Source organism: Cherax quadricarinatus, chromosome 36, assembly GCF_038502225.1.
Source record: "Cherax quadricarinatus isolate ZL_2023a chromosome 36, ASM3850222v1, whole genome shotgun sequence".
Taxonomy (NCBI): Eukaryota; Metazoa; Arthropoda; class Malacostraca; order Decapoda; family Parastacidae; genus Cherax; species Cherax quadricarinatus.
In genome coordinates this window covers 7,068,491-7,096,389 of record NC_091327.1, presented here as the reverse complement: position 1 = coordinate 7,096,389, position 27,899 = coordinate 7,068,491, and the positions used below count along the sequence as shown (strand labels likewise).

General features: G+C 40.6%; 1 protein-coding gene across 2 annotated transcripts in view; it reads right to left on the bottom strand.

The window, feature by feature from the left end:
• The window catches only part of LOC128691314 (DNA-dependent protein kinase catalytic subunit), a 1,096,584-nt gene that overhangs the window by 123,376 nt on the left and 945,309 nt on the right, over positions 1-27,899 (bottom strand). For both annotated transcript variants that reach the window (XM_070091676.1, XM_070091677.1), the window contains one exon: positions 14,762-14,960. In XM_070091676.1, coding sequence (XP_069947777.1) covers positions 14,762-14,960 — 199 coding nt within the window. The remainder of the gene's footprint in view (positions 1-14,761; positions 14,961-27,899) is intronic.

Below are 27,899 nucleotides of genomic sequence, written 5' to 3'. Positions count from 1 at the left end.
AAGGGTTAAGGCCCAAAGAGTTAAAATACACATACAGTACACTCATTATTTACCTTAAAATATGTGTAGTCTTAATGTAGGAGGAGAGGTGAATGTATTTATTTGTAGGAAGTCAATGTAGGTATCAGGTAGGTGTACCCCAGGTGGGCTACACCTACTGGCTACTTCCACTGTGGTCCAGAGCCATATTATTAGCATTGACATACCTTTTTCACTGAATTTAACTCTGACTGTCGCAACCCCAAATCCTGAAGTGTCTCCTGGTGTCGAAGAATATTAAAAGAAAAAATTATTTTTTCTTATGAAAATGTTATGATTAATTTTCTAATTGTTTTAAGCCCCACAACAATTTTTTGTGATCAGTACTTATGGAGATATAGAGGCTTAAAGTTGGCAGAAAATGTGTTGTGTATGGCAACAGTGGCGAATGCCGCAAACCCGTTAAACTCTTTTTTACTCCCATTCAAAGGTAACTTGCTTTTTCCACTATTTTATTTTTTCAGGTAACTTATGTGGCCTATGAGACCAAAGTAAAGTGCAATGTACATACATACATTCGTTGTATACAACACAATGAGCACACAAACATAATTATCAATATATTGTTGACAAAACTTATTTACACAAATAAAAAAAATTTTTTATTACTATTGTTCTGTAATATACATGTATATACAAATGTACAATCACTGGACATGTTCCTAGAAGTTCTGCAGCTTGTGGAACTCTTGGAAACATGGTTTCATACACAGTGGTGTTTTACACTCCTCACACAAAACAAGTGTCTGCATTTTTGTGGGCATTTTTTTTATGTGCACAGACAAAACACCTCGTCTGAGCAGTTTTCTTCATGGTAGTAGCAGACAGTTGTGTTAGGTAGTTATCCTAGGTAAATGTGTCATCATTCCTTCCTACATACCTACCTACCTATCTACCTTTCTTTCTTTCCTTCCTTCCTTCCTTCCTTCTTTCTGGTTTCTAAAATATATATATACAGTGGAGCCCCAGTCTGCGATATTAATCCGTTCCTGAGAGCTCATCGTAAACCAAAATTATCGAAAAGCGAATCAATTTTCCCCATAAGAAATAATGGAAATCAAATTAATCCGTGCAAGACACCCAAAAGTATGAAAAAAAAAATTTTACCATATGAAATATTAAGTTCAATGCACACAAACAGAAGACATGCACAGTTTGTAGTATGTACTCTACTAACAATAGAATACATGACACTTACTTTTAATGAAGATCTGTTGATGATTGATAGGACGGGAGGAGGAGAGAGTGTCGAACTTATTGTTTAGAAAGGGAATCCCCTTCCATTAGGACTTGAGGTAGCAAGTCCTTTTCCGGGGTTACTTCCCTTCTTCTTTTAATGCCACTAGGACCAGCTTCAGAGTCACTGGACTTCTGTCGCAAAACATATCTGTCCATAGAGGCCTGTACCTCTCGTTCCTGTATGACTTTCCTAAAGTGGTTCACAACAGTGTCATTGTACAGGTTGCCAACACGGCTTCCAGTAGCTGTGTGAGGGTGATTTTCATCAAAAAAGCTTTGCACTTCAAGCCACTCTGCACACATTTCCTTAATCTTTGAAGTAGGCAAATTCTTCAATTTCTCCATCCCCTCCTCTGAAGCAGTTTCCTCAGGTCTGGTCTCTTGCTGTTGAAGATGATCTAGCAGCTCATCAGTGGTTAGTTCATCATTGTCCTCCTCCACCAACTCTTCCACATCCTCCCCACTAACCTCCAACCCCAAGGACTTCCCCAATGCTACAATGGATTCCTCAACTGGCATAGGATTCACAGGGTTAGCCTCAAACCCTTCAAAATTCCTTCATCTATACATTCTGGCCACAGTTTTTTCCAAGCAGAGTTCAAGGTCCTCTTAGTCACTCCCTCCCAAGCCTTACCTATAAGGTTTACACAATTGAGGATATTAAAGTGATCCTTCCAAAACTCCTTTAGAGTCAATAGAGTGTCTGTGGTCACTTCAAAGCACCTTTCAAACATAGCTTTTGTGTACAGTTTCTTGAAGTTGGAAATGACCGGCTGGTCCATGGGCTGCAGGAGAGGAGTGGTATTGGGAGGCAAAAACTTGACCTTAATGAAGCTCATGTCCCCACAAAGTCGCTCTGCTAAGTCCGTAGGATGACCAAGGGCATTGTCTAATACCAGGAGGCACTTAAGGTCTAATTTCTTTTCAATTAGGTACTTTTTCACATTGGGGGCAAATGCATGGTGTAACCAGACATAGAAAAAGTCCCTAGTGACCCATGCCTTAGTGTTTGCCCTCCACAGCACACACAAATTAGCCTTGAGGACATTCTTTTGCCTGAATGCCCTGGGAGTTTCAGAATGATACACCAATAAAGGCTTCACTTTGCAATCACCACTAGCATTGGCACACATCAGAAGAGTAAGCTTGTCTTTCATAGGCTTATGTCCTGGGAGTGCCTTTTCCTCCTGAGTAATGTATGTCCTGCTTGATAACTTCTTCCAAAACAGGCCTGTTTCGTTTGCAGTTAAACACTTGTTCAAGTTTAAATTCTTCACTGTCTATGTAATCCTTGAATTCCTTCACATATTTTTCAGCTGCTTTTTGGTCCGAACTGGCAGCCTCACCATGCCTAATCACACTATGTACGCCACTACGATTCTTAAATCTTTCAAACCAACCTTTGCTGGCCTTAAATTCACTCACATCACCACTAGTTGCAGGCAATTTCTTTACCAAATCGTCATGCAACTGCCTAGCCTTTTCACAAATGATCACTTGAGAGATGCTATCTCCTGCTATCTGTTTTTCATTAATCCACACCAATAACAGTCTCTCAACCTCTTCTAACACTTGCGGTCGCTGTTTCGTAATCACAGTTGCACCTTTTGCAACAACAGCTTCCTTGATTACCGTTTTCCTGGTCACTATAGTAGAGATGGTTGATTGGGGTTTTGTATACAACTTGGCCAGCTTCGACACACGCACTCCACTTTCGTACTTTGCAATTATCTCTTTCTTCATTTCAATAGTCATGAGCACCCTTGTTCTCGAAGGGTTGGCACTAGAAGCTTTCTTGGGGCCCATGGTGACTTATTTTGCAGAAAAAAGCACCAAAAACACTGTGATAATATGGAATGTATCAAATGTATCCTTAGATGCGAGCACACTGGCTGGCTTGTAAACAATGGCACACACGGGGCAGTTCAGGCCACACGTGGACACGTCTCGGACAAATCTCGTATACTGGGTTTTGTAACGGGAACCGAGGCAAAATTTTTGCGATGCAATGCATTGAATACCGGATATATCGGATACCGATAGTATTGCGAACCGGGGGTCCACTGTACACATATATAGTCACTGGATGCTTTCATATAACTGCTATTATCTTCAGCAAGCTTGTGTTGTGTGAGAGTGTGTGGACTTCTAAATATGCAGAGTCAGGGCCTGGCAGCTGTCAAAATGATATATTGTATCATTACTCACTCCCCCTACTGCCTGTCATAACAATGGGGTCGGATGCTCGCTTCCCCTCCATCCTCCTACCTAATTATCTTTCTTTCTTCTTCTTTCTCCTTCATTCTATTTCCTTCTCTTTCATTCTCTCTCATTCTCTTTCATTCCACTTCATTCTCCTTCATTTGCCTTCATTCTTCATTTTCCTTCATTCTTCTGGTATCCTGGGCATTGCTTCTGGCCACAAACTCCTCAAAACCATGAAATTGATCTTCACTGACACTTCCATCTGTGTTAGAGCATCATTTGGGAAGAGAAGAGTCCCAGATTTGCCGAGGAGTCACATATTTCTTACAGCTAGGCATGATGAATGAGGACTGCTGAAATGGCATTCCCACAATGCACCACTGGCAACCCAATTTTTTTATGTGGTGCACACTAACCATGGAGACCCATTCTCTCACATGTGGGTCTACCAGCTTTCTCCTGCTTGATTTGAAGTCACTAGAATTTTGGCGTTTTAATGCATCAAACATATTGGCTTGTAAGACATATATATATACAACCAAAACAGTCAAAGGGTTAATTGTTTCTAACAACTACCTTTAGATGCCATCATAAACGAAGGGAGAAGTAATGAATAATTCATGCCGAGACCTGTAAACAAAAGCAGAGTGGGGCAGTGACTGGGCCAAATGCAGATTCATACACGTTTTCTCTGTTGCTGGACCAGAGAAAACGTAATGTCCCTCCGCCCGGGTACCACACAGGTCCACAAGTATTATTATCAGAGCACATATGTAAGTAAATAAGTTTATTCAGGTACTATACACAAATACAATTACATAGATTATCATACATAGCAGTGTATGTATAGAGAACCTAGGATAACCCAAAAAAGTAAGACAAAGTGACTTATTTCCAGTACCTGGCTTGGGCTTGCCATATATGATTTTTGGCAAATATTTTTTTTCTCGGTTGTTTGTTGGGCTATCTCATTGAAACTTGGGCAATGTATGATGGAAAGATGCTTCTTAACGTACAGCAAAAATAAAAAAGATGGACGATAAATAAGGGAGTTCACTTCTCTGCCATTAGCTGCCTCTTCGCAGTATATTTTCGTATGGTTTGTATGGTTGTATTCTCATTTTTTGGACTCGTTTGATAGAATGGAAGATATATTACAGAAATAGACATGATTTTGATTGCTTTCATGACGAAAAGTACCTTGAAATTGAGCTCAAAGTGGCGGAAATGTTCGATTTTTGCTGATGTTCAATGAACTTTGTGTAAGTCAAGTTGGTTAATTTTATTAAACGTATTCTAACTTAACCATTCTGTAATCCGGCAAACTCAGTAATCCGGCACACTACAGGTCCCAATGATGCCGGATTTGTGATGGAGGACCTGTACTCACCTCTTGCCCTATATTAAGACTACAAATATTTTAAGTAATGAATGTACTGTGTATGTATTTTACTTTTTACTGTTGTTTGGCATTTATAAAAGGAAAAAATGGTGTTCTGCTTTCCGGCGATAGCCTGGAACCTAACCTGCCGTATAAGTGGGGCCCTACTGTACGTAAATAAACTTACTTACATGCTGTCTTCCCCACCACCCACCCCGTCTTCCCCACCACCCACACCGTCTTCCCCACTACCCAAACCGTCTTCCCCACCACCCACACCATCTTCTCCACCACCCTTGCTGTTTTCCCCTCCACCTATGCTGTCTTCCCTTTTCACTGTCTGTTCCTGGTGTAGGGGCATGGGATGTACACCGAGATGTACTCCTTCTCCTTGGAATAGCATATGGCACACTCCAGAATGCTCGTATAATGTCTCGTATAAATTGACGCTTCACTGGAGAATATTCCTCTTCATTGTCGCTACTCGAATTGTAATCAGGAGCTTGGAAATCACAATCAGTATCACTATCATGACCACTGCTCACATCAGAGTGCTGGGCATGGGAAAACATGAGTTTTCTCTTTCGCCGTGGTTCAACTGAACATGAACAAGATGGTCTAGCACCAGAGGTGGAAGCGGAAGGTTGAGGATCGTCTGGGTTTTCAGCACTATTTCTGGTATCCTGGGCATTCCTTTCTGTCACAAGCTCCTCAAAACCATGAAATTCATTTGAAAATGGATCCCTAGGGCACTTCCTGGTACAGTGGACCCTCGCCTAACGATGGCATCACATAACGTTAAGTCCGCCTAGCGATACATTTTAACGCAAAAATTTTGCCTCAGCTAAAGCTAAAACACTCGCTCAACGCGATTCGTTCGAGACGCGTCCACGTGTGGCATGAGCCCGCCTCACTTGTTCCGTGGGTGCCAGTGTTTACAAGCCAGCCACCGTGGTCACATACAAGCATACAATTGCAACATTTTATATTATCACAGCCTTTTCAGTGATTGCACCTGCAAAATAAGTCACCATGGGCCCCAAAAAAGCTTCTAGTGGCAGCCCTACAGGAAAAAGGGTGAGAATTACTATGAATATGAAGAAAGAGATCATTGCTAAGTATGAAAGTGGAGTGCGTGTCTCAGAGCTGGCCAGGTTGTAAACAAAACCTCAATCAACCATCGCTACAATTGTGGCCAAGAAAACGGCAATCAAGGAAGCTGTTCTTGCCAAAGGTGCAACTTTGTTTTCGAAACAGAGATCACAAGTGATAGAAGATGTTGAGAGACTGTTATTGGTGTTGATAAACGAAAAACGGATAGCAGGAGATAAAATCTCTCAAGCGATCATATGTGAAAAGGCTAGGAAGTTGCATGACGATTTAATTAGAAAAATGCCTGCAACTAGCGGTGATGTGAGTGAATTTAAGACCAGCAAAGGTTGGTTTGAGAGATTTAAGAATCGTAGTGGCATACATAGTGTGATAAGGCATGGTGAGGCTGCCAGTTCGGACCAAAAAGCGGCTGAAAAATATGTGCAGGAATTCAAGGAGTACATAGACAGTGAAGGACTGAAACCTGAACAAGTGTTTAATTGTGACAAAACAGGCCTGTTTTGGAAGAAAATGCCAAGCAGGACCTACATTACTCAGGAGGAAAAGGCACTCCCAGGACATAAGCCTATGAAAGACAGGCTTACTCTGTTGATGTGTGCTAATGCTAGTGGTGATTGGACCTTTATTGGTGCATCACTCTGAAACTCCCAGTGTGTTCAAGAAAAACAATGTCCTCAAGGCTAATTTGTGTGTGCTGTGGAGGGCAAACAGTAAGGCATGGGTCACTAGGGACTTTTTCTATGACTGGTTACACCATGCATTTGCCCCCACTGTGAAAAATTACCTAATGGAAAATAAATTGGACCTTAAGTGCCTCCTGGTATTAGACAATGCTCCTGGTCATCCTTCAGATGTGGCAGAGCAACTTTCTGTGGAAATGAGCTTCATTTAGGTCAAGTTTTTGCCTCCTAATACCACTCCCCTCCTGCAGCCCATGGACCAGCAGGTCATTGCAAACTTCAAAAAACTCTACACAAAAGCTATGTTTGAAAGGTGCTTTGTAGTGACCTCAGAAACTCAACTGACTCTAAGAGAGTTTTGGAGAGATCACTTTAGCATCCTCAATTGTGTAAACATTATAGGTAAGGCTTGGGAGGAAGTGACTAAGAGGACCTTGAACTCTGCTTGGAAGAAACTGTGGCCAGAATGTGTAGACAAAAGGGATTTTGAAGGATTTAACCCCTTGACTGTCGCAACCCCCAATCCTGAAGTGTCTCCTGGTGTCGCAAAATTAAAATTAAAATTACAAAAAAAAAAAAAAAAAAAAAAAATCTTATGAAATGGCAGAGAATCTTTTCTAAATTGTAATGACACCAAAAACATGAAATTTGACAGAAAACTGACAGAATTACGCTCTCGCAAAGTTAGCAACCTCGGCGATATTTACAAATCGGCGATTTCGCCCACTTTGAGCCCTATTTTTGGCTAATTCCATTGCTCCAGTCGACCAAACTCATAACTATTTTTTTAGAAATCAATTTTTTCTATCGACTGAATACAAGAAACTGCCCATTTACCAATTTCAACTACCCAATAACGTGGTCAGAAATTTGCAATTTGGCCAATTTCACGAAAATTAAAAAATATGACAATTTCAAAATAAGGTCCAGAATGAACAATGCAGACATTCCTGGCTCCAAAATAACATTTTCTTTGTTCATCAGTCATGTCTCCAAGCCCCTCTGATATTACTCTTGCTTTCTATTTTGAATTTTTATTCAAACAAAAAATAAAAGATTTACTGTTATGCAGACTACTGCAATACTGTAATAATTGTTTAAATAACATCAACCCATTCATGACTGCATACTAGAATGGCTAGTTGGACATTTATTGGACAATGACATCATTTGTTTACTTTTGAACTGGCAAAAATCAAACATTTCCCCTACTTTGAGCTCCATTTCCAGGTTCTTTTTATTGTAAAATCAATCAAAATCACCTCTATTTCTATAATATGTTTTCCATTCTATCAAAAAAGACCAAGAAAACGAGAATACACCCATAAATACTATACGAAAATAGACCACAAATTCGGCATTTTAATTAAAAAAAAAACAGTCAGAGTTTTTTCTCATTATGCACTGCATGCTCCAGGATTTTTTTTTATATGATGAACACTGACCACACAGACCCATTCTCTCACATGTGGGCCCACCAGCTTTCTCCTGCTTGATTTGAAGCCGCTAGAATTTATGAGTATATATACGCCAAACACAGTACCTCGTACAGTCAAAGGGTTAAGGCTAACCCTGAGAAGCCTATTCCAGTTGTGGAATCAATTGGGGCATTGGGGAAGTCCTTGGGGTTGGAGGTTAGTGGGGAGTATGTGGAAGAGTTGGAGGAGGAGGACAATGATGAACTAACCACTGATGAGCTGCTAGATCATCTTCAACAGCAAGAGGCCAGACCTGAGGAAACTGCTCCAGAAGAGGGGATAGAGAAATTGAGGAAGTTGCCTACTTCAAAGATTAAGGAAATGTGTGCAATGTGGCTTAAAGTGCAAACCTTTTTTGATGAAAATCACCCTCACACAGCTATTGCAAGCTGTGCTGGTGACTATTACACTGACAATGTTGTGAAACACTTTAGGAATGTCATCAAGTAACGGGAGGTACAGGCCTCTATGGACAGATATGTTGTGCGACAGAGGTCCAGTGACTCAAGCTGGTCTTAGTGGCATTAAAAGAAGAAGGGAAGTAACCCCAGAAAAGGACTTGCCACCTCAAGTCCTAATGGAAGGGGATTCCCCTTCTAAACATTAACACCATCCACACTCTCCCCTCCTCCCATCCCATCAATCATCACCAGATCTTCAATAAAGGTAAGTGTCATGTAGCTGTGCATGTCTTCTTCAGTTTGTGTGTATTAAAATTAATATGTCATGTGGTAAAAAATTTTGTTTTTCATACTTTGGGGTGTCAGGAACGGATTAATTTGATTTCCATTATTTCTTAAGGGGAAAATTAATTCGGGTAACGATAATTTCGCCTAACGTCGAGCTCTCAGGAATGGATTAATATTTGTTAGGCGAGGGTCCACTGTATATAGAATGGGGTGAGGACATCATACCACCAACTACAACCCTTGCAAAAAGTTACATAACCAATGGAGGGAAAGCCCTGGCAGCCCCATGTTTACCAGCCTAACCCCTGAACTGTCCAAATGTAGATCTACATTCACTCGCCCAGTGCTCCAAATATTTAGATTTTTTTTTTTTAAATGAAGAGGGCATTATTCTACACGTTATAAAATTAAAAAAAAAAAAAAATTAGGATCAGTACTTACCGAGATATAAGCCCGCGAAGTTGGCACTGGATGCTCACCTGACAGCAGCACTGAGTCCTGCCACTTGCAGAAGTGTTGCCAATATACCTTTTTTTCTCATTTTTATATTTCATATAATTTTTATATTCTGATAATTACAATTTATAGTAGTTCTTGTGATTTCATAGCCAATCTTTGTTCTGACACTAATATTAGGTACTGAAATTGTACTGAAATAGTCAAAAACACACTGATAGGTGAACATTTTCACCTGCTTTGGTCATTTACTATTGTCTAGAAATACAGTGGACACCCACCTTACGATATTAATCCGTTCCTGAGAGCTCATTGTATGCCGAAATTATCGTAAGGTGAATTAATTTTCCCCATAAGAAATAATAGAAATCAAATTAATCCGTGCAAGACACCACAAAGTATGAAAGAAAAAATTTTTTACTACATGAAATATTAATTTTAATACACACAAACTGACACTTACCTTTATTAAAGATCTGGTGATGACTGATGGGATGGGAGGAGGGGAGAGTATGGAAGCTGTTAATGTTTAGAAGGGGAATCCCCATTAGGACTTTAGGTAGCACGTTCTTTTCCGGGGTTACTTCCCTTCTTCTTTTAATGCTACTAGGACCAGCTGACCGTGGTGAAGCAACAGCCGACCATGGTGCAGCAACAGCTGACTTTGCTGCAGCAGCAGCTGACCATGGTGCAGCAGCAGCTGACCGTGGTTCAGCAACAGATGACTCTGGTGCAGCAGCAGCTGACCATGGTGCAGCAACAACTGGTGGTGGTGCAGTAGCAGCTGACTGTGGTGCAGCAACAGCTGACGGTGGTGCAGCAACAGCTGACCGTGGTGCAGCAGCAGCTGACCGTGGTACGACAGTACGTATTTCCCACCCTTTTTACATATGATCGCTTGAGAGATGGTATCTCCTATCTGTTTTTCGTTCATCCACACCAATAACAGTCTCTCAACATCTATCACTTGCGATCTCTGTTTCAAAAACAAAGTTGCACCTTTGGCAAGAACAGCTTCCTTGATTGGCATTTTGTTGGCCACAATAGTAGGGATGGTTGATTAGGGTTTGGTATACAACCTGGCCAGCTCTGAGACACGCACTCCACTTTCGTACTTAGCAATTATCTCTTTCTTCATTTCCATAGTAATTTTCACCTTTTTTACTGCACGGTTGGCACTAGAAGCTTTCTTGGGGCCCATGGTGACTTATTTTGCAGGTACAATCACTAAAAACGCTGTGATAATAAGAAATGTACCGATTGTATGCGTGAATGTGACTGCACTGGCTGGCTTGTAAACACTGGCACCCACGGGGCAGCCGAGCTGCGCTCAGGCCACACGTGAAACGAGGCAAAATTTTTGCATTATCGTATGGCGGATTTAACATAACGCAATGCCATCATAAGGTGCGGGTCCACTGTATATACAAAGTATGTACAGTGGTACCTCAGGATACGAACTTAATTCGTTCCAGAAGGCTGTTCGAGTGCCGATACCAAACGAATTTGTTCCCGTGAGGAATAATGTAAATTTGATTAATCCGTTTCAGACCCCCAAAAATACACTTACAAATTTGTTTGAGTTTTGAGAGGTTCGTATCCCAAGGTACCACTGTATTTATAGGTCAAAGCAATGTTATAGACATGCTGAAGTATATATGAAACTCCTTGAAACATGATGTAAGACTGTCACTAAACTCCTGACAGTGCAGCAGTGGTTTGACACTTGATGATCGTGCATTACTGCAGGGAACCCCTGGCTTTGTTTGTTTTCACTGTTACACATAAACATGTCTGTCTGTCTAGCTCTGGCACTGAAAACCGCCAGCATGGCTTTTGTACAAGAGGGGGTAGATAGAGTAAGAATGAATAAAGAATGTTATTCTCCCCAAGAGAAGAGCAGGAGGGAGAGTGCCCACTGCAGTTCGTGGGAACTGAAAGGAAGCACCAGCACCTGGCAGTGAACCTCAGGTACTATAGGGAGCAGAGGACCCCATCTGATGACCTCAGAAGGCAGAGGAGGAGGAGCATGTGTAGGCCCAAAGAAATTAGCTAACAATTCAGCTTTATCCTGAGGCAAAAGTGGCATTGCACCATTCTCCAACAGGAAAAGACCTTAATGATCGTGATCCCAACACAGAGTGAAAGAAACCCCATGCCTGACTAGCAGAGGTGAGAAAGGAAAGAGAAGAACAGAAAGAAGCCCATGAAGCACGTCTTGTGTGGAGGAGGGTGCTGACATAAAGCATCAGCCCTTCGGTAGGCCAACTGCAGAGCCCTGGAATATCGGCACCACCACTGTGCCCATGTCTTTCGACGTGCCTTCGCTGCCTGGAAGCACTTATTAGTTCACCATGGAACCCAGGGGTGTGAACAGAAGCTTCCGGAAAGGTGGAATGAATGGGAGCCTGCCCGAAGCAAGCTATAATCAGTGACTATAGCTTGTCCAACCAGACTGAGTAGTTTTCCACTGTGGATGAATCACAGTTATGGCACTGCTGGAGCTCCGTTGGTAGATACAGTGACTGTATCTACCAACAGAAACAATGGCTGATGTAAAACACCCACACCCAAGAATGTGGTCGAAGTAGCTCACCCTGTGTAAGGATCCACTCTAGTCTCCAAGCCTGGCGATGTGAGCTAGGAAAGGCGAGATGCTAGGAGGGTTTGGAACAAGGCCCTACCTGTGGGATTCACCGATCCCAGAGAAAGGGATGGCTCCCAGAAATGGTGCCTAGCATTGAAGTCCCCTACAACAAGTGCTGGACTGCTGAGTTGCCGAAAGTAATGGGTAAACTCACTCTGTGTTACTGACTTGCCCAGACTGTAAATCAGGAGAAAGGTACACCACTGGGAGCCCAAAGCAACTTGCATGGCTAGAGTTTCTAATACACCACTCTGATAGACCTGGACGGAGAGGGTCATGCTCTCAAGCCTGTGACACACAAGAAGAGCTAGGTCACCATCACCACCTCATTCAAGGCAATCCTGATAGTAAACATTAAAAAAGACAGCTGAACAGAATGGCAAAGACATAACCATGCCTTGGAGAGGCCCACCACAAGTGACTCTACCTCAGCTAGAAACTCCCGGAGATCAGAAGCTTTCCCAATATGGAACAGACATTTCAGAGAAGAAGAATAGATCAGCAGGAATGAGTCAAGTGTGTGAACTAAGAAGCCCAATAAGGTGAGGAAGAACCGAGAGACATGCACTCACAAAATAGGTACCCTGTAAGAAGTGAATCGCTTCCTCCACCAAAAGGAGGACAGGACAAAGAAATGAAGCCCAGGCAGGCAAGAATGAAACAGCTAAACCTTCAGTAGGGAAGGGTCCTGAAACAGGGACATACTGGGGTTGGGGATGAGAAGAAATGAAGGAAGGTGGGTGTACTTCTGTGAGGAGTGAGGCTCTGGGTCAGGCAAAAGGTCTACTTGGACTGAGTGGGATACTGAACTTCGAGTAGGTTTTGGAGCCACACCACCTTGATAGGAAGACACGTGTCATGAATGAGGAGGAGCATAAGCAATAACTTCTGCAGCAGAAGCTGGGTCTGAAGACACTTTGAGATGTTGCTGCTCCAGAGGTGGGAAATCCTTGGAAGGAAGAGTTCTGCAAGTCGCAGAACAATTTGATACCGGGATATTAGCCCTCACAGCTGTGGAGAATAGGTGCCCTGGCTGCACCAGTGCTGGGGATATGCCAACAGAGGGGGTGCTGGAGACAAATGAGCTGGAGTTACATTCATCGAGTGAAAGGGACTGGGTCCTGGCTGAGTTTGCGAAATCAAGAGCCTGGAGATACACCGGGCAAGACTGGGACGTGACCTTGTGGGTCCCTTTACAAAAATAGCATAAGGTCGGGTGGGAACAGGCAATGCCATCTTTGACTGCTGGATGAAACCCACTACAGTTAGCACATCTGACCTTACTACAGCAAGACAGCTCACCAGGCTCAAAAAAGCAAACATTTCTGACACTGAAGTAGAGGAGAAGTGTAAGGAAGGACAGGAAACCTAAGAATGCCAAAAGTCACAAATTCTGAAAGAGCACCTGAGAAACATACATGAACTATACAAGATGGGGCGGGATGAATCGAGAGGCTCCAAACCTCACTCAAACCTAGGTCGTCCCCCTGCTCAAAACCAACTCAGAATGGCTCTCATCTGTAAGGGATGAGGAAATTGGTCTGATTCTGCCATAACAACAACTGGAAGCAAGGATTGAGCAGACCTCCCAGCAGACAACACTCCACCTACCTAGGACATGAAAGGCATTAAGTGGCAAATTTCTGGCTAGTGGATTACCACCCCCTGGTCCACTGATGAACCATATGTTAATAATTTAGTGGATTACCATCTTCTGGTCCACTGACAAACCATGAGTTAATGATTCAGTGGCTCACTACATGGTTCATGAGTGGACCCAAGTCTTCTCAAACCATGCCTCAAACTGCAAAGTAAATATTAGATTAATAAGAACTACTAGAAATACATATTAAAGTAATGGTAAGTGTAGAGTGAATACAAGTACAGCATAAACTTGCAAGATTTACTTGTATGTAATGTTGAGGAAAAAGAAGCATAAGTTCAGCAATTCTGCCTGAGTGCAGGATTGCTGAAATTATGTTATTTATATTATAGGATGGTAGTATGTTACTTATATTATAGGATGGTAGTATGTTACTTATATTATAGGATGGTAGTATGTTACTTATATTATAGGATGGTAGTATGTTACTTATATTATACGATGGTAGTATGTTACTTATATTATAGGATGGTAGTATGTTACTTATATTATACAATGGTAGTATGTTACTTATATTATAGGATGGTAGTATGTTACTTAAATTATAGGATGGTAGTATGTTACTTATATTATAGGATGGTAGTATGTTACTTATATTATAGGATGGTAGTATGTTACTTATATTATAGGATGGTAGTATGTTACTTATATTATAGGATGGTAGTATGTTACTTATATTATAGGATGGTAGTATGTTACTTATATTATAGGATGGTAGTATGTTACTTATATTATAGGATGGTAGTATGTTACTTATATTATAGGATGGTAGTATGTTACTTATATTATAGGATGGTAGTATGTTACTTATATTATACAATGGTAGTATGTTACTTATATTATAGGATGGTAGTATGTTACTTATATTATAGGATGGTAGTATGTTACTTATATTATAGGATGGTAGTATGTTACTTATATTATAGGATGGTAGTATGTTACTTATATTATAGGATGGTAGTATGTTACTTATATTATAGGATGGTAGTATGTTACTTATATTATAGGATGGTAGTATGTTACTTATATTATAGGATGGTAGCAATCCTGCACTCAGGCAGAATTGCTGAAATTATGTTACTTATATTATAGGATGGTAATACATTATTGTCTTGGATGGTTACTATCCATTACCTGCTGCCATTCATTCCAGACAGACACAAGATAATACCTGGTTGCTGGGTTACTGAGAAGACGTTGGCCTGTGTTGCTTGTATGTTTCCAAGAGTAGACGACTCTTCACTAGTTGTACTTCCCTGTGTTAAGGTAAGTAAGGAGCTGAGGGACGACTCACTTCTGCCCTGCGACTCACTGAAGAGTGGGATCATTGAAGCATGACGAGCACGCCACGCTGTGCTCACTTTCATCTCCTGTCAGAGAAAATTTATCCAAAGTGAAGAAAAAAGTAATAATTACAACAAAATTTGGTTTTATTACAAAGCAGGTTTTATTTAACAAATTTTCACAAGCATTTTATATGAAATAAGATAACTCAAAATCACTTATAACCAAATTTAACTAATACATACCAAACTTGCTCAAACAAATATTAGTGACCAAAAATAAAAGACTAAACAAAATACAGTGGACCCCCGCTTAACGATCACCTCCAAATGCAACCAATTATGTAAGTGTATTTATGTAAGTGTGTTTGTACGTGTATGTTTGGGGGTCTGAAATGGACTAATCTACTTCACAATATTCCTTATGGGAAAAAATTCGGTCAGTACTGGCACCTGAACATACTACTGGAATGAAAAAAGTTCGTTAACCGGGGGTCCACTGTATAACTTTATAACTAAAACATTTCTAGGTAGTAGGTTGGTAGACAGCAACCGCCCAGGGAGATACTACCGTCCTGCCAAGTGAGTGTAAAACGAAAGCCTGTAATTGTTTTACATGATGGTAGGATTGCTGGTGTCCTTTTTTCCGTCTCATGAACATGCAAGATTTCAGGTACGTCTTGTTACTTCTACTTACACTTAGGTCACACTACACATACAAGCATATATATATACACATCCCTCTGGGTTTTCTTCTATTTTCTTTCTAGTTCTTATTCTTGTTTATTTCCTCTTATCTCCATGGGGAAGTGGAACAGAATTCTTCCTCCGTAAGCCATGCGTGTTGTAAGAGAGGACTAAAATGCCAGGAGCAAGGGGCTAGTAACCTCTTCTCCTGTATATATTACTAAATGTAAAAGGAGAAACTTTCGTTTTTCCTTTTGGGCCACCCCGCCTCGGTGGGATACAGCCAGTGTGTTGAAAGAAAGAAGAACTAAAACATTTACTTCTAAAAATTCAAAACTAACCCAGAAATTACAGAAAAATCCTTAGATGATAATTTAGTTTGTCCTGGATTATTATCTTATTCATCAGAGTACAAAACAAATTCTGGCCACAAAATAGAGCGAAACACCAACGTCAAAGACCTGGGAGTGATTATGTCGGAGGATCTCACCTTCAAGGACCATAACATTGTATCAATCGCATCTGCTAGAAAAATGACAGGATGGATAATGAGAACCTTCAAAACTAGGGAGGCCAAGCCCATGATGACACTCTTCAGGTCACTTGTTCTATCTAGGCTGGAATATTGCTGCACTCTAACAGCACCTTTCAAGGCAGGTGAAATTGCCGACCTAGAAAATGTACAGAGAACTTTCACGGCGTGCATAACGGAGATAAAACACCTCAATTACTGGGAGCGCTTGAGGTTTCTAAACCTGTATTCCCTGGAACGCAGGAGGGAGAGATACATGATTATATACACCTGGAAAATCCTAGAGGGACTAGTACCGAACTTGCACACGAAAATCACTCACTACGAAAGCAAAAGACTTGGCAGACGATGCACCATCCCCCCAATGAAAAGCAGGGGTGTCACTAGCACGTTAAGAGACCATACAATAAGTGTCAGGGGCCCGAGACTGTTCAACTGCCTCCCAGCACACATAAGGGGGATTACCAACAGACCCCTGGCAGTCTTCAAGCTGGCACTGGACAAGCACCTAAAGTCAGTTCCTGATCAGCCGGGCTGTGGCTCGTACGTTGGTTTGCGTGCAGCCAGCAGCAACAGCCTGGTTGATCAGGTGCTGATCCACCAGGAGGCCTGGTCACAGACCGGGCCGCGGGGGCGTTGACCCCCGAAACTCTCTCCAGGTAAACTCCAGGTAAAGTGACATATCAGGAATTACAAGTATAGTACAGTGAAACCTTCACCTAGACCTAGTTCGTAACTCAATTTACTCATATATCAAATAAATTTTCCTCATTTAAATTAACCATCTGATTGTTGCAAGCCCATTTCTGAAACTGTCATTCTATTTAAAAAAAAAAAAAAAAAAAAAAAAAAAAAAAATTCTTACCAAAATGTTAGGATTATTTTGCTGAGTGTTTAAAGCCTAAACAAAATTTAGTGATCATTAATTACCGAGATATAGAGGCAGAAATTTGGCAGAAAATGAGCTGCGTATAGCAACAGCAACGAATGTCACTCACCCGATAAACTTTTTTTTACTCCCATTCGAAGGTTTCTTGCTTTTTCCACTACTTTATTTTTTCAGGTAACTTATGTGGCCTGTGAGTCCAAAGTAAGGTGCAATGTACACATATACACTCGTATACAACACAATAAATGCATAAACATAATTATCAATATACTGTTTACACAAATACAAAACATTTTTTATTACTATTGTTCTATAACATGTATACAAATGTACAGTCACCGGACATGTTCCTAGAAGTTCTGCAGCTTGTGGAACTCTTTGAAACATGGTTTTATACACAATGGTGTTTCACTCTCCTCACACGTAAAACAAGTGTCTTCGCATTTTTGTGGCCGTTTTTCTTGTATTTACACAGACAAAACACCTCGTCTGAGCAGTTTTCTTCAAAGTAGTTAGGTAGTTATCCTAGGTAAATGGTTCTGTGTCATCATTCCTACCTACCTTTCTTTTTTTAATTTCTTTCCTTCCTTCTGGTTTCTATAATACGTATATATACAGGTACCATCCGACTTACGACCAAGCTTGGTTCCAACCAACCGGTCGTAAGTCAAAATGGACGTAAGCCAAACCTTACTACTGAATATCAACATCATATTTTTGTAATGACTCTATTTTATTGTTTTATTTTGGTATTTCATTTCTTACTTCAATTTTTATACTGCCAGTACTGTATTTTATACTGTAAGGTTTACGATAAACACTGTACAACACAAACAGTTGTTCATTTCCTAGAAATTTGGCATACAAAACAGTCGTAAGTCGAGTGGTTGTACGTCGAGCAGGTCATAAGTCGGATGGTAGGTGCACACATACATGGTCAATGGAAAGTTTCATAGAACTGCTATTATCTTCAGGAACTTTGTGGTTGGTGTGTGTGTGGGGGGGGGGGACTTCTAAATGTGCTGAGTCAGGGTCTGGGAGCTGTCAAAATGACATATATAATTGCTCACTCCCCCTATCACCTGTCAACACAATGGGGTCCGTTGCTTGCTTCCCCACCATCCTTCCTAGCTAATTATCTTTCTTTCTTTCTTTCTTTCTTCTTTCTCCTTCTTTCTCCTTTTTCTTTCTCCTTTCTCTTTCTTTCTTTCTTCTGGTATCCTGAGCATTGCTTTCGGTCACGAACTCCTCAAAAACCATGAAATTCAACTTCACTGACACTTCCATCTGTGTTTGAGCAATCACTTTGAAAGAGAAGAGTCCCAGATTCACTGGGGAGTCACATATTTCTTACCGCTAGGCATGCTGAACAAGGACTACTGAAATGGCATTCCCACAATGCACCACTGGCTCCCCGATTTTTTTTTATAGTGCGCAAACTGACCATTGAGACCCATTCTCTCACATATGGGCCTACCAGCTATCTCCCCCTTGATCTGAAGCCACTAGAATTTACTCGTATTAATACGTTGGAAACACTGACTCTTAACCCATTCAGGGTTTCAGCCGTACTAGTACGGCTTACGCACCAGGGTTTTTGACGTACTAGTACGCCTAAATTCTAGTGCCCTCAAATCTAATGAGAGAAAGCTGGTAGACCTACATATGAAAGAATGGGTCTATGTGATCAGTGTGCATGGTATGAAAAAATCCTGCAGCACACAGTGCTTAATGAGAAAAAAAAAAAAACTTTGACCGTGTTTTTGGATTAAAACAGCGACTTTGCACTGTATTTTCGTATGGTATTTATTGTTGTATTCTAGTTTTCCTGGTCTCATTTTATAGAATGGAAGACATATGGCAGAAATTGAGATGATTTCGACTGGTTTTACAATGAAAAGTACCTTGAAATTGAGCTCATAGCAGAAATGTTCGATTTTTACCAAAGTTCAAAAGTAAACAAATCATGTTATGCGTCCAATACACGTCAACTGGAGAGTCTAATATTCTTTCACAAGTGCGCTGATATTATTTATACCATTCCTACACTAATGCAGTAGTCTGCATAACAGTAAATCTTCTATTTTTTTGTGAGAATAAAAATTCAAAGTGGAAAGCAAAAGAATGTAAGAGGGGTGTGGGGACGTGACTAATGAACAGAGGAAATGTTATTTTAGTGCCAGAAATGTCTTTCTTGTTTATTCTGGACCCTAATCGGAAATTGGCATCTTTTGAAATTTGTGTGAAATTGGCAAAATTGCTAAATTCTGACCACTGTATTGGATAGTTGAAATCAGTAAATGGGTGGTTTGTTGAACTCATTCGATAGAAAAAATGGAGTTCTAGTGAAATAGTTATGATTTTTGTCGACTAGTACAACGGAATTGGCAGAAAATAGGGCTTAAAGTGGGCATAATCGCTGATGTGTAAACATCGTCGAGACTGCTAACTTCGCGAGAGTATAATTCCGTACGTTTTCCATCAAATTTCATACTTTTAGTGTCATTATGATCAGGAAAAGATTCTCTATCTTTTCAGCAGAAAAAAATAATTTTTTTTTTTTAAATTTGGGCGACCCTGAGAACAAGTCTCTGAGAGGGCCTGTCGACCCTGAAAGGATTAAGACATATACAGTAGGCCTTTATTTTACACGGTAGTTACGTTCCTGAAAACACCGTGTTAGGTAACACCGTGTCAGATGAACTGAAGAACTTATGGGAAAAATAGGGTTACGTTCCCAAGAGACCCAAAAGATCCAGACAACTTTTTAAGGCCTCCACATCTTATAAAAATAAAAGTGAATAAGTAATTGTACCTCATTGTTGTGATGCATTATGTTTTTATTGCTTATGATTACAAATGTAAGAAAAATAACAGTATTTCTTACCTTAAATTGTGGGTGCTGGTGTTCGTGGATGATTGTGAAGAGTGTGGAGCATTATGCTGTGATGGTTGTACTGGAGAGTCTAACTTTAAGTCATTCAGTAAGTCAGTCAGGTGATTCAGTAAGTCAATCAAGTCACTCAGGAAGTCAGTCAAGTGATTCAATAAGTCAGTCAAGTGATTCAGACACAAGAGATTCAGTAAGTCAGTCAAGTGATTCAGTAAGTCAGTCAAGTGATTCAGTACATCAGTCAAGTGATTCAGTAAGTCAGTCAAGTGATTCAATAAGTCAGTCAAGTGATTCAGTGTCTCAAGTGATTCAGAAAGTAAGTCAGTAAAGTGATTCAGTAAGTCAATCAAGTCATTCAGGAAATCAGTCAAGTGATTCAGTAAGTCAGTCAAGTCATTCAGTAAGTCAGACAAGTCATTCAGTAAGTCAGTCAAGTGATTCAGTAAGTCAATCAAGTCATTCAGTAAGTCAAGTCAATCAGTCAGTCAGTCAAGTCACTCAGTAAGTCAGTCAAGTCATTCAGTAAGTCAGCCAAGACATTCAGTAAGTCAGTCAAGTCATTCAGTAAGTCAGTCAAGTCATTCAGTAAGTCAGTCAAGTCATTCAGTAAGTCAGTCAAGACATTCAGTAAGTCAGTCAAGTCATTCAGTAAGTCAGTCAAGTCATTCAGTAAGTCAGTAAAGCCATTCAGTAAGTCAGTCAAGTCGTTCAGTGAGTCAAGTCATTCAGTAAGTCAGTCAAGTTGTTCAGTAGGTCAGTCAAGACATTCAGAAAGTCAGTCAAGTCATTCAGTAACCCAGTCAAGTCATTCAGTAAGTCAGTCAAGTGATTGAGTCAGTCAAGTCATTCAAGTTGTTCAGAAAGTCAGTCACGTCATTCGGTCAAGTTGTTTAGTAAGTCAGTCAAGTCATTAAGTTAGTCAAGTTCTTTATTAAGTTAGTCAAGCCATTCAGTAAGTCAGTCAAGTCATTCAGTAAATCAGTCAAGCCATTCAATAAATCAATCAAGCCGTTCAGTAAAGCAGTCAAGTCATTCACTCAGTCAAGCCATTCAGTCAAGTGATTCAGTAAGTCAGTCAAGTCATTCAGTAAGTCAGTAAAGTCATTCAGTAAGCCAGTCAAGTCATTCAGTAAGTCACTCAAGTGATTCAATCTCAAGTGATTCAGCAAGTCAGTCAAGTGATTCAGCAAGTCAGTCAAGTGATTCAGTAAGTCAGTCAAGTGATTCAGTGTCTCAAGTCATTCAGTAAGTCAGACAAGTTGTTCAGTAAGTCACACAAGTCATTCAGTAAGTCAAGTCATTCAGTCAGTCAAGTCATTCATTAAGTCAGTCAAGTGTTTCAGTAAGTCAGTCAAGTCATTCAGTAAGTCAGTCATGTCATTCACTAAGTCAGTCAAGTCGTTCAGTAAGTCAGTCAAGTCATTCAGTAAGTCAGTCAAGTGTTTCAGTAAGTCAGTCAAGCCATTCATTAAGTCAGTCAAGTCGTTCAGTAAGTCAATCATTCAGTAAGTCAGTCAAGCCATTCAGTAAGTCGTTCAGTGAGTCAAGTCATTCAGTAAGTCAGTCAAGCCATTCAGTAAGTCAGTCAAGTTATTCAGTAAGTCAGTCAAGTGTTTCAGTAAGTCTCAAGTCATTCAGTAAATCAGTCAAGCCATTCAGTAAAGCAGTCAAGCCATTCAGTCAGTCAAGTCATTCAGTCAGTCAAGTTATTCAGTAAGTCAGTCAAGTCATTCAGTAAGTCAGTCAAGTCATTCAGTAAGTCAGTCAAGTCATTCAGTAAGTCAGTCAAGTCATTCAGTAAGTCAGTCAAGTCATTCAGTAAGTCAGTCAAGTTGTTCAGAAAGTCAGTCAAGTCGTTGAGTGAGGTAGCCAGCGTTCAGTAAATCAGTCAAGTTGTTCAGTAAGTTAGTTAAGTTGTTTAGTAAGTCAGTCAAGCCATTCAGTAAAGAAGTCAAGTCATTCAGTCAGGCCATTCAGTCAAGTCATTCAGTAAGTCAGTCAAGTCATTCAGTAAGTCAGTCAAGCCATTCAGTCAGTCAAGTTGTTCAGTCAGTCAAGTTGTTCAGTCAGTCAAGTCATTCAGTAAGTCAGTCAAGTCATTCAGTAAGTCAGTCAATTCATTCAGTAAGTCAAGCCATTCAGTAAGTCAGTCAAGTCATTCTGTCATGTGGGTTTTCGATATGAATACAGTCAATGATTCACACAGACGGTTGGTAGTGAGTCATCTACTGGTACACTGGTTACTGGTAACTGGTTACTAGGAACTGGTACTACTACTGAGAATTCAGTAAGTCTGAAGTCATTCAGTCAGTCAGTACGTCCTTGAGTAAATCAGTCAAGTCATTCAGTAAGTCAGTCAAGTGATTCAGTAAGTCAGTCAGGTCATTCAGTAAGTCAGTCAAATTGTTCAGTAAGTCAGTCAAGTCATTCAGTAAGTCAGTCAGATCATTCAGTAAGTCAGTCAAATGATTCAGTAAAACAGTCAAGTTACTCAGTAATTCAGTCAGGAAGTCAATCATTCAGTAATGACGTCAGTCAGTCACACAAACTTATGCTTACCTCTTTTTTATATGTACAAAGTAACACTTCATTATGGCCACAGAATGTCTTGTCTAATATCTTTGTTTCCTTCGTTAATTCAAAGACTTAAATGCTTACACCTTTTCTTGCCACTCTGAGGAACACTGGTATGCCTGCTGGGTGCCATGATTGCTTGGCAGATAAAAGATATAGCAGTTAAAAGATCAAAACACAATTCACAATCACAAGCTTGTAGCAGAGAACTTGGACGGGACATGTATGAAGTACAAATGCTGGGATGTTGCGGTGGTGTCAGGAGTTGGCTGGGGACGGCGGGAGGTCTCCCTCACTGATCCACAACAAAGCAGCCACTTGAGGACGAGGGAAGTTTTTTTTCCTTCCCACAAACTGAACCATGTTAAATTCATCTTACGACGTGTTACGTAAAATTGTGCCGCAATTCTTCGATTGTGCTATACCCAAATCGTGCCAAATAAACTCGTGCTAAATGACGGTCTACTGTATATACGGCTGAATCAGTCAAAGGGTTAATCCGTTCCTGCACTCTGGAGAGATGAAAAAAATACTTGAATATGACGCTATTATCAACTGTACGACTTATTTATCAATCACAGTTCATCTAATATGACATAATAAACAATATAATTAACACAGAAACATGATATATACTCTAGAATGAATAAAATAGGCCATAATATGGTGGCAGAGGCAGCGGTGGAAGCGTCCGCTATTTCCTGTCCAACTTTGACTATGGTATCCTCCCATGCTCTTACTGTAAGAGAAAACAGAGTATTTGTGAGGATAACTGCAGAAATATTGCATATAAAAACATAATAAATCATAATACGCAACAGAATGTAAAGAAATGTTAAACTGTTTATATAAAGTGTATATGTACTTACATACCTGGAGCAGAGATGGTGGGGGATGTTGAGGGTGGGGGGATGTTGAGGGTGGGGGACGTTGAGGGTGGGGGGCTGTCGAGGGTGCGGCATATGATGTCAGTGGCCCTGTAAACCTCCAACAGCAACATTGCTTTGTTTGATTGCTGAACTTAACTGATACAATTTGTTTTGTTTAATCACTCAACATAACTGAAATAGCTGTAGTATCTACATATCATAGCTGTAATAAGCTGGCACTGCCTGGCTAAGTCCATGGAAATCATCCTCTTTTTCTTTCCAGCACTGTCCTTTGCCCTTATTTCCCTAGGTCTCATGGTTAGAAAAAAGAAATATGGCCAAATAACTGTAACAAAAAGCTAGCAAGCATGAGAGAACTGCTCCCACAGCGATGTAAACATTTGTACTGCTTACTGGATGTTTTGGCATCAGCTATGTCAACTAGCGGCAGCATTCTGAAATATTACATACATATTATGTATTATTATTAATTTAGGGAACTGAAGATCTATCATTATAATACTATTATTATTATCATTATCAATTCAGGGAATTGGATCTGTGCTCTAGTTACCTAAATTAATACTACTACTACTACCACTACTAATAATAATAACAATTATTATTATTATTATTATTATTATTATTATTATTATAATAATGCATCCTGCCAACTCTGTGCACTGTTTACCTCACTGTGGGAGCAGTTCTCTCATGCTTTGCTTACATTTTTGACAGTCATCTGGCCAAATTTCGTTTTTCTAAGCATGGGTCCTTAGAAAGTAAAAGGACAGTGCTGAGAAGAAAAACTCAGAGCAAAAAATCGACCCAGGGACGGCTTGTATCTCAAAAAACTCATACGTTGGGACACTCGTAAGTCAAGATTCCATTGTACAGCGTAACCTCAGCTTACAAGTGCCCCAGCATGCGAGTTTTTCATGATATGAGCTGTCGCCCAGTCGATTTTTTGCTTCTGGATACGAGCCAAAATTCAGGTTGCAAGCTTCACCCTAGAGAGGTTCCTTGATGCTGGTGAGAGGCTCTTAATCAAGGGAATTGTATCTGTGCTCCATTCCCTAAATTAATAATACATGTAATATTAATACAGTGGACCCCCGGATATCATAGTCATCAAATTTCGTAATATTCGGAAATCGTAACTTTTTTGTCAAAATACTGGCTCGGTGATTGTCATTAAGCTTGGTAATAGTCATTCATCCTTAATGCGTCCGCACAGCAACAGCGACCCGACACTCAATGTGCCATTGTTTATCAGCCAGTGAGTATGATCCCATGCGTTCATACGATACATTTCATATTATTCCATTCATTATAGTGCTTGCAACTGCTAAATAAGCCACCATAGGCCCAAAGAAAGTTCCTAGTTCCAGCCAGCCCTTTTGTAAAGGGTTGAGAGAGAGAGGGGGGAATATACCTTCTTCAGAGATTCTGCGGCATGTAAGATACTAAAGCAGCAGGAGTCGATAAAGGCTTCAGTGCCAGCCAGCTAAAGCAGCAGGAGTCGATAAAGGCTATAGTGCCAGCCAGCGATAAAGTGTAGCATTAACAGTGTAGCTACTGACTAACACCAGTGCCTCTGCTGCTGCCATCACCACCATGTAAGGTTTATCTTTCAGTGGCCCTTATACACCCAACAACAAACAACACACATCACATATGTAATGACATACATGTACAGTGGTCCCTCGTTTATCGTATTTAATCCGTTCCTGGAGGTGCTACTATTATCAAAATCTACGATTTTCGAATCAATTTTCCCCATAAGAAATAATGTAAATACAATAAATCCGTTCCTGACACCCAGAAGTATTAAAACAAAAATTTTTTTTACATGAAATATAGATGTAGTACATAAACAATACAATGGGACATGATGAATGAAACAGTAACAGCATAACACTTACCTTTATTGGTGATTATTCTTAGTGTATGGGAGACTGGAGGAGGAGAGAGATTGGATTATTTACAGTTTGGAAGGGTAATCCCCTTCCATCAACACCTCAGGCACCAATTGCTTTTCTGGGGTTACTTCTCTTCTCTGTTTCTTAATGCCACTAGGACCAGCTTGAGTCACTGGAGTCCTGTCTCGCAAAATAACTGTCCAGAGAGCTCTGTTTCTGGAATCTCTTTAACACTTCCCTAAAATGGGCCAAGATTTTGTCACTGTACATGTTGCCAACATGGCTTGCAACAGCCTTGTCAGGGTGATGTTTCTCCATGAATCTTTCCATCTTACTCCACATTTCAAAAATCTCCTTAATTTCTGAAGAAGGCACCTTCTTCCAGCTCTCTTCCTCCTCCTCTGCAGCAAGATTCTGAGCTGCGATCTGTTGCTCTTCCTGCTGAAGCTCTTGCAGCTCCTCAGTGGTGAGCTCTTCGTTGTGGTCTTCCACATCCTCCAAACTCACATCCAACCCCATGGAACTCCCCATTGCCACAATAGATTTAACAACAGACATAGGCTCATCAGGGTCAGCCCCAAACCCTTCAAAATCCCTCTTGTCGACACAATCTGGCCACAATTTTCTCCAAGCAGAGTTCAAAGTCCTATAAAGGTTATGCAATGGAGGATGCTGAAGTGTTCTCTCCTAAAATCTCTTAGGGTCAAGTGAGTGTCTGAGGTCACATTCAAGCACCTTTGAAACATTGCTTTGGTGTAGAGTTTTTTAAAGTTTGCAATGACTTGCTGGTCCATGGGCTGGAGGAGAGGAGTGGTATTCGGGGGCAAGAACTTTACTGTGATGAACCCAAACTCCTCGAAAATTAGGTCATCCAAGTTTGGAGGATGAGTAGGTGCATTGTCCATTACTAGGAGGCACTTGAGATCCAATTTCTTTTCCAGGAGGTAATTCTTCACACTAGGGCCAAACACTTCATTGAACCACTCGACGAAAATGTCCCTAGTGACCCAAGCCTTACTATTAAATTTTCAAAACATACACAGTTTACTCTTCATAACATTGTTTTTCCTGAACACTCTGGGATTTTCAGAATGGTACACTAGTAACAGCTTCACTTTGAAATCCCCACTAGCATTAGCACAGAACATGAGTGTCAGCCTGTCTTTCATAGGCTTGTGTCCTGGCAGTGCCTTTTCCTCCTGTGTAATGTAGGTCCTCTTCGGCATTTTCTTCCAAAAGTGGCCTGTTTCGTGACAATTGAACACTTGTTCAGGTTTCAGTCCTTCAGCCTCTATGTACTCCTTGAATTCATGCACATATTTTTCAGCCGCTTTGTGATCCGAACTGGCAGCCTCACCATGCCTTACCACACTGTGTATGCCACTACTTTTCTTAAATCTCTCAAACCAACCTTTGCTGGCCTTAAATTCACTCGCATCACCACTAGTTGCAGGCAATATCTTTACCAGATTGTCGTGCAACTGCCTAGCCTTTTCACAAATTATCGACGTCATAATACTATCTCCTGCTAATTGTTTCTCGTTTATCCACACCAATAATAACTTCTCAACCTCTTCGAGTACTGGTGATCTCATTTTTGTCGGCATATTTACCCCTTTTGCAACAACAGCATCCTTGATTTCCTTTTTCTTGGCCACGATGGAACATATGGTTGTATAGGGTTTGTTATACATCCTGGCCAGTTCGGCCGCACTTAAGCCACTTTCATATTGTTCAATGATGGTTTTCTTAAATTCAATTGTATTTCTCACCTTCTTTACCAAAGGCTTGGCACTAGGAGCTTTCTATGGAGCCATTGTAGCTTATTTAGTACTTGCAAGCACTAAAATGAATGGAATATTATGAAATATTTCGTAGGAGCAAGTAAGGGGACCATTGCTCACTGGTAAACAATGCCACACTGGCTGGGAAGGGAGGCCGCCCTGACTCACAGCGTGCGTACGCATCCCGCACGAACTACTATTCGCGAGTCAATCTACGATTAGCGAGCCCATGTTTATAAAAAAAATATCGCTATGATTTCTGAAATCTACGACTCTCGAGCCCTACGATTATCGAGGGACCACTATACAGTGGACCCCCGGTTAACGATATTTTTTCACTCCAGAAGTATGTTCAGGTGCCAGTACTGACCGAATTTGTTCCCATAAGGAATATTGTGAAGTAGATTAGTCCATTTCAGACCCCCAAACATACACGTACAAACGCACTTACATAAATACACTTACATAATTGGTCGCATTCGGAGGTGATCGTTATGCGGGGGTCCACTGTATTTTATTAATTCTAGAGTATATACAGTAGGGCACCGCTTTTCAGCATTTTGCCTTAAGACGTTCCACTAATATGGTGATCTCAAATTCTGAATAAAAGCTTTCTATACGGCAAGTGGTCTTTCAAATATGGCGTGCACCACCCGGTTTGTATACATTCTCCATAAGCACAGCTCTCTATTATGTAATAATAATCACTCTTGGGCACATTAAATGTCTAATTTTACGTCATTATAGACATTTTCATTAATCCATCTATGATATTTTCTTCAAAATTATATAAGAAACATGTTACATAAGAACAAAAGAAAGAAGGAACACTGCAGCAGGCCTACTGACCCATGCAAAGCAGGTCCATGTCCACCC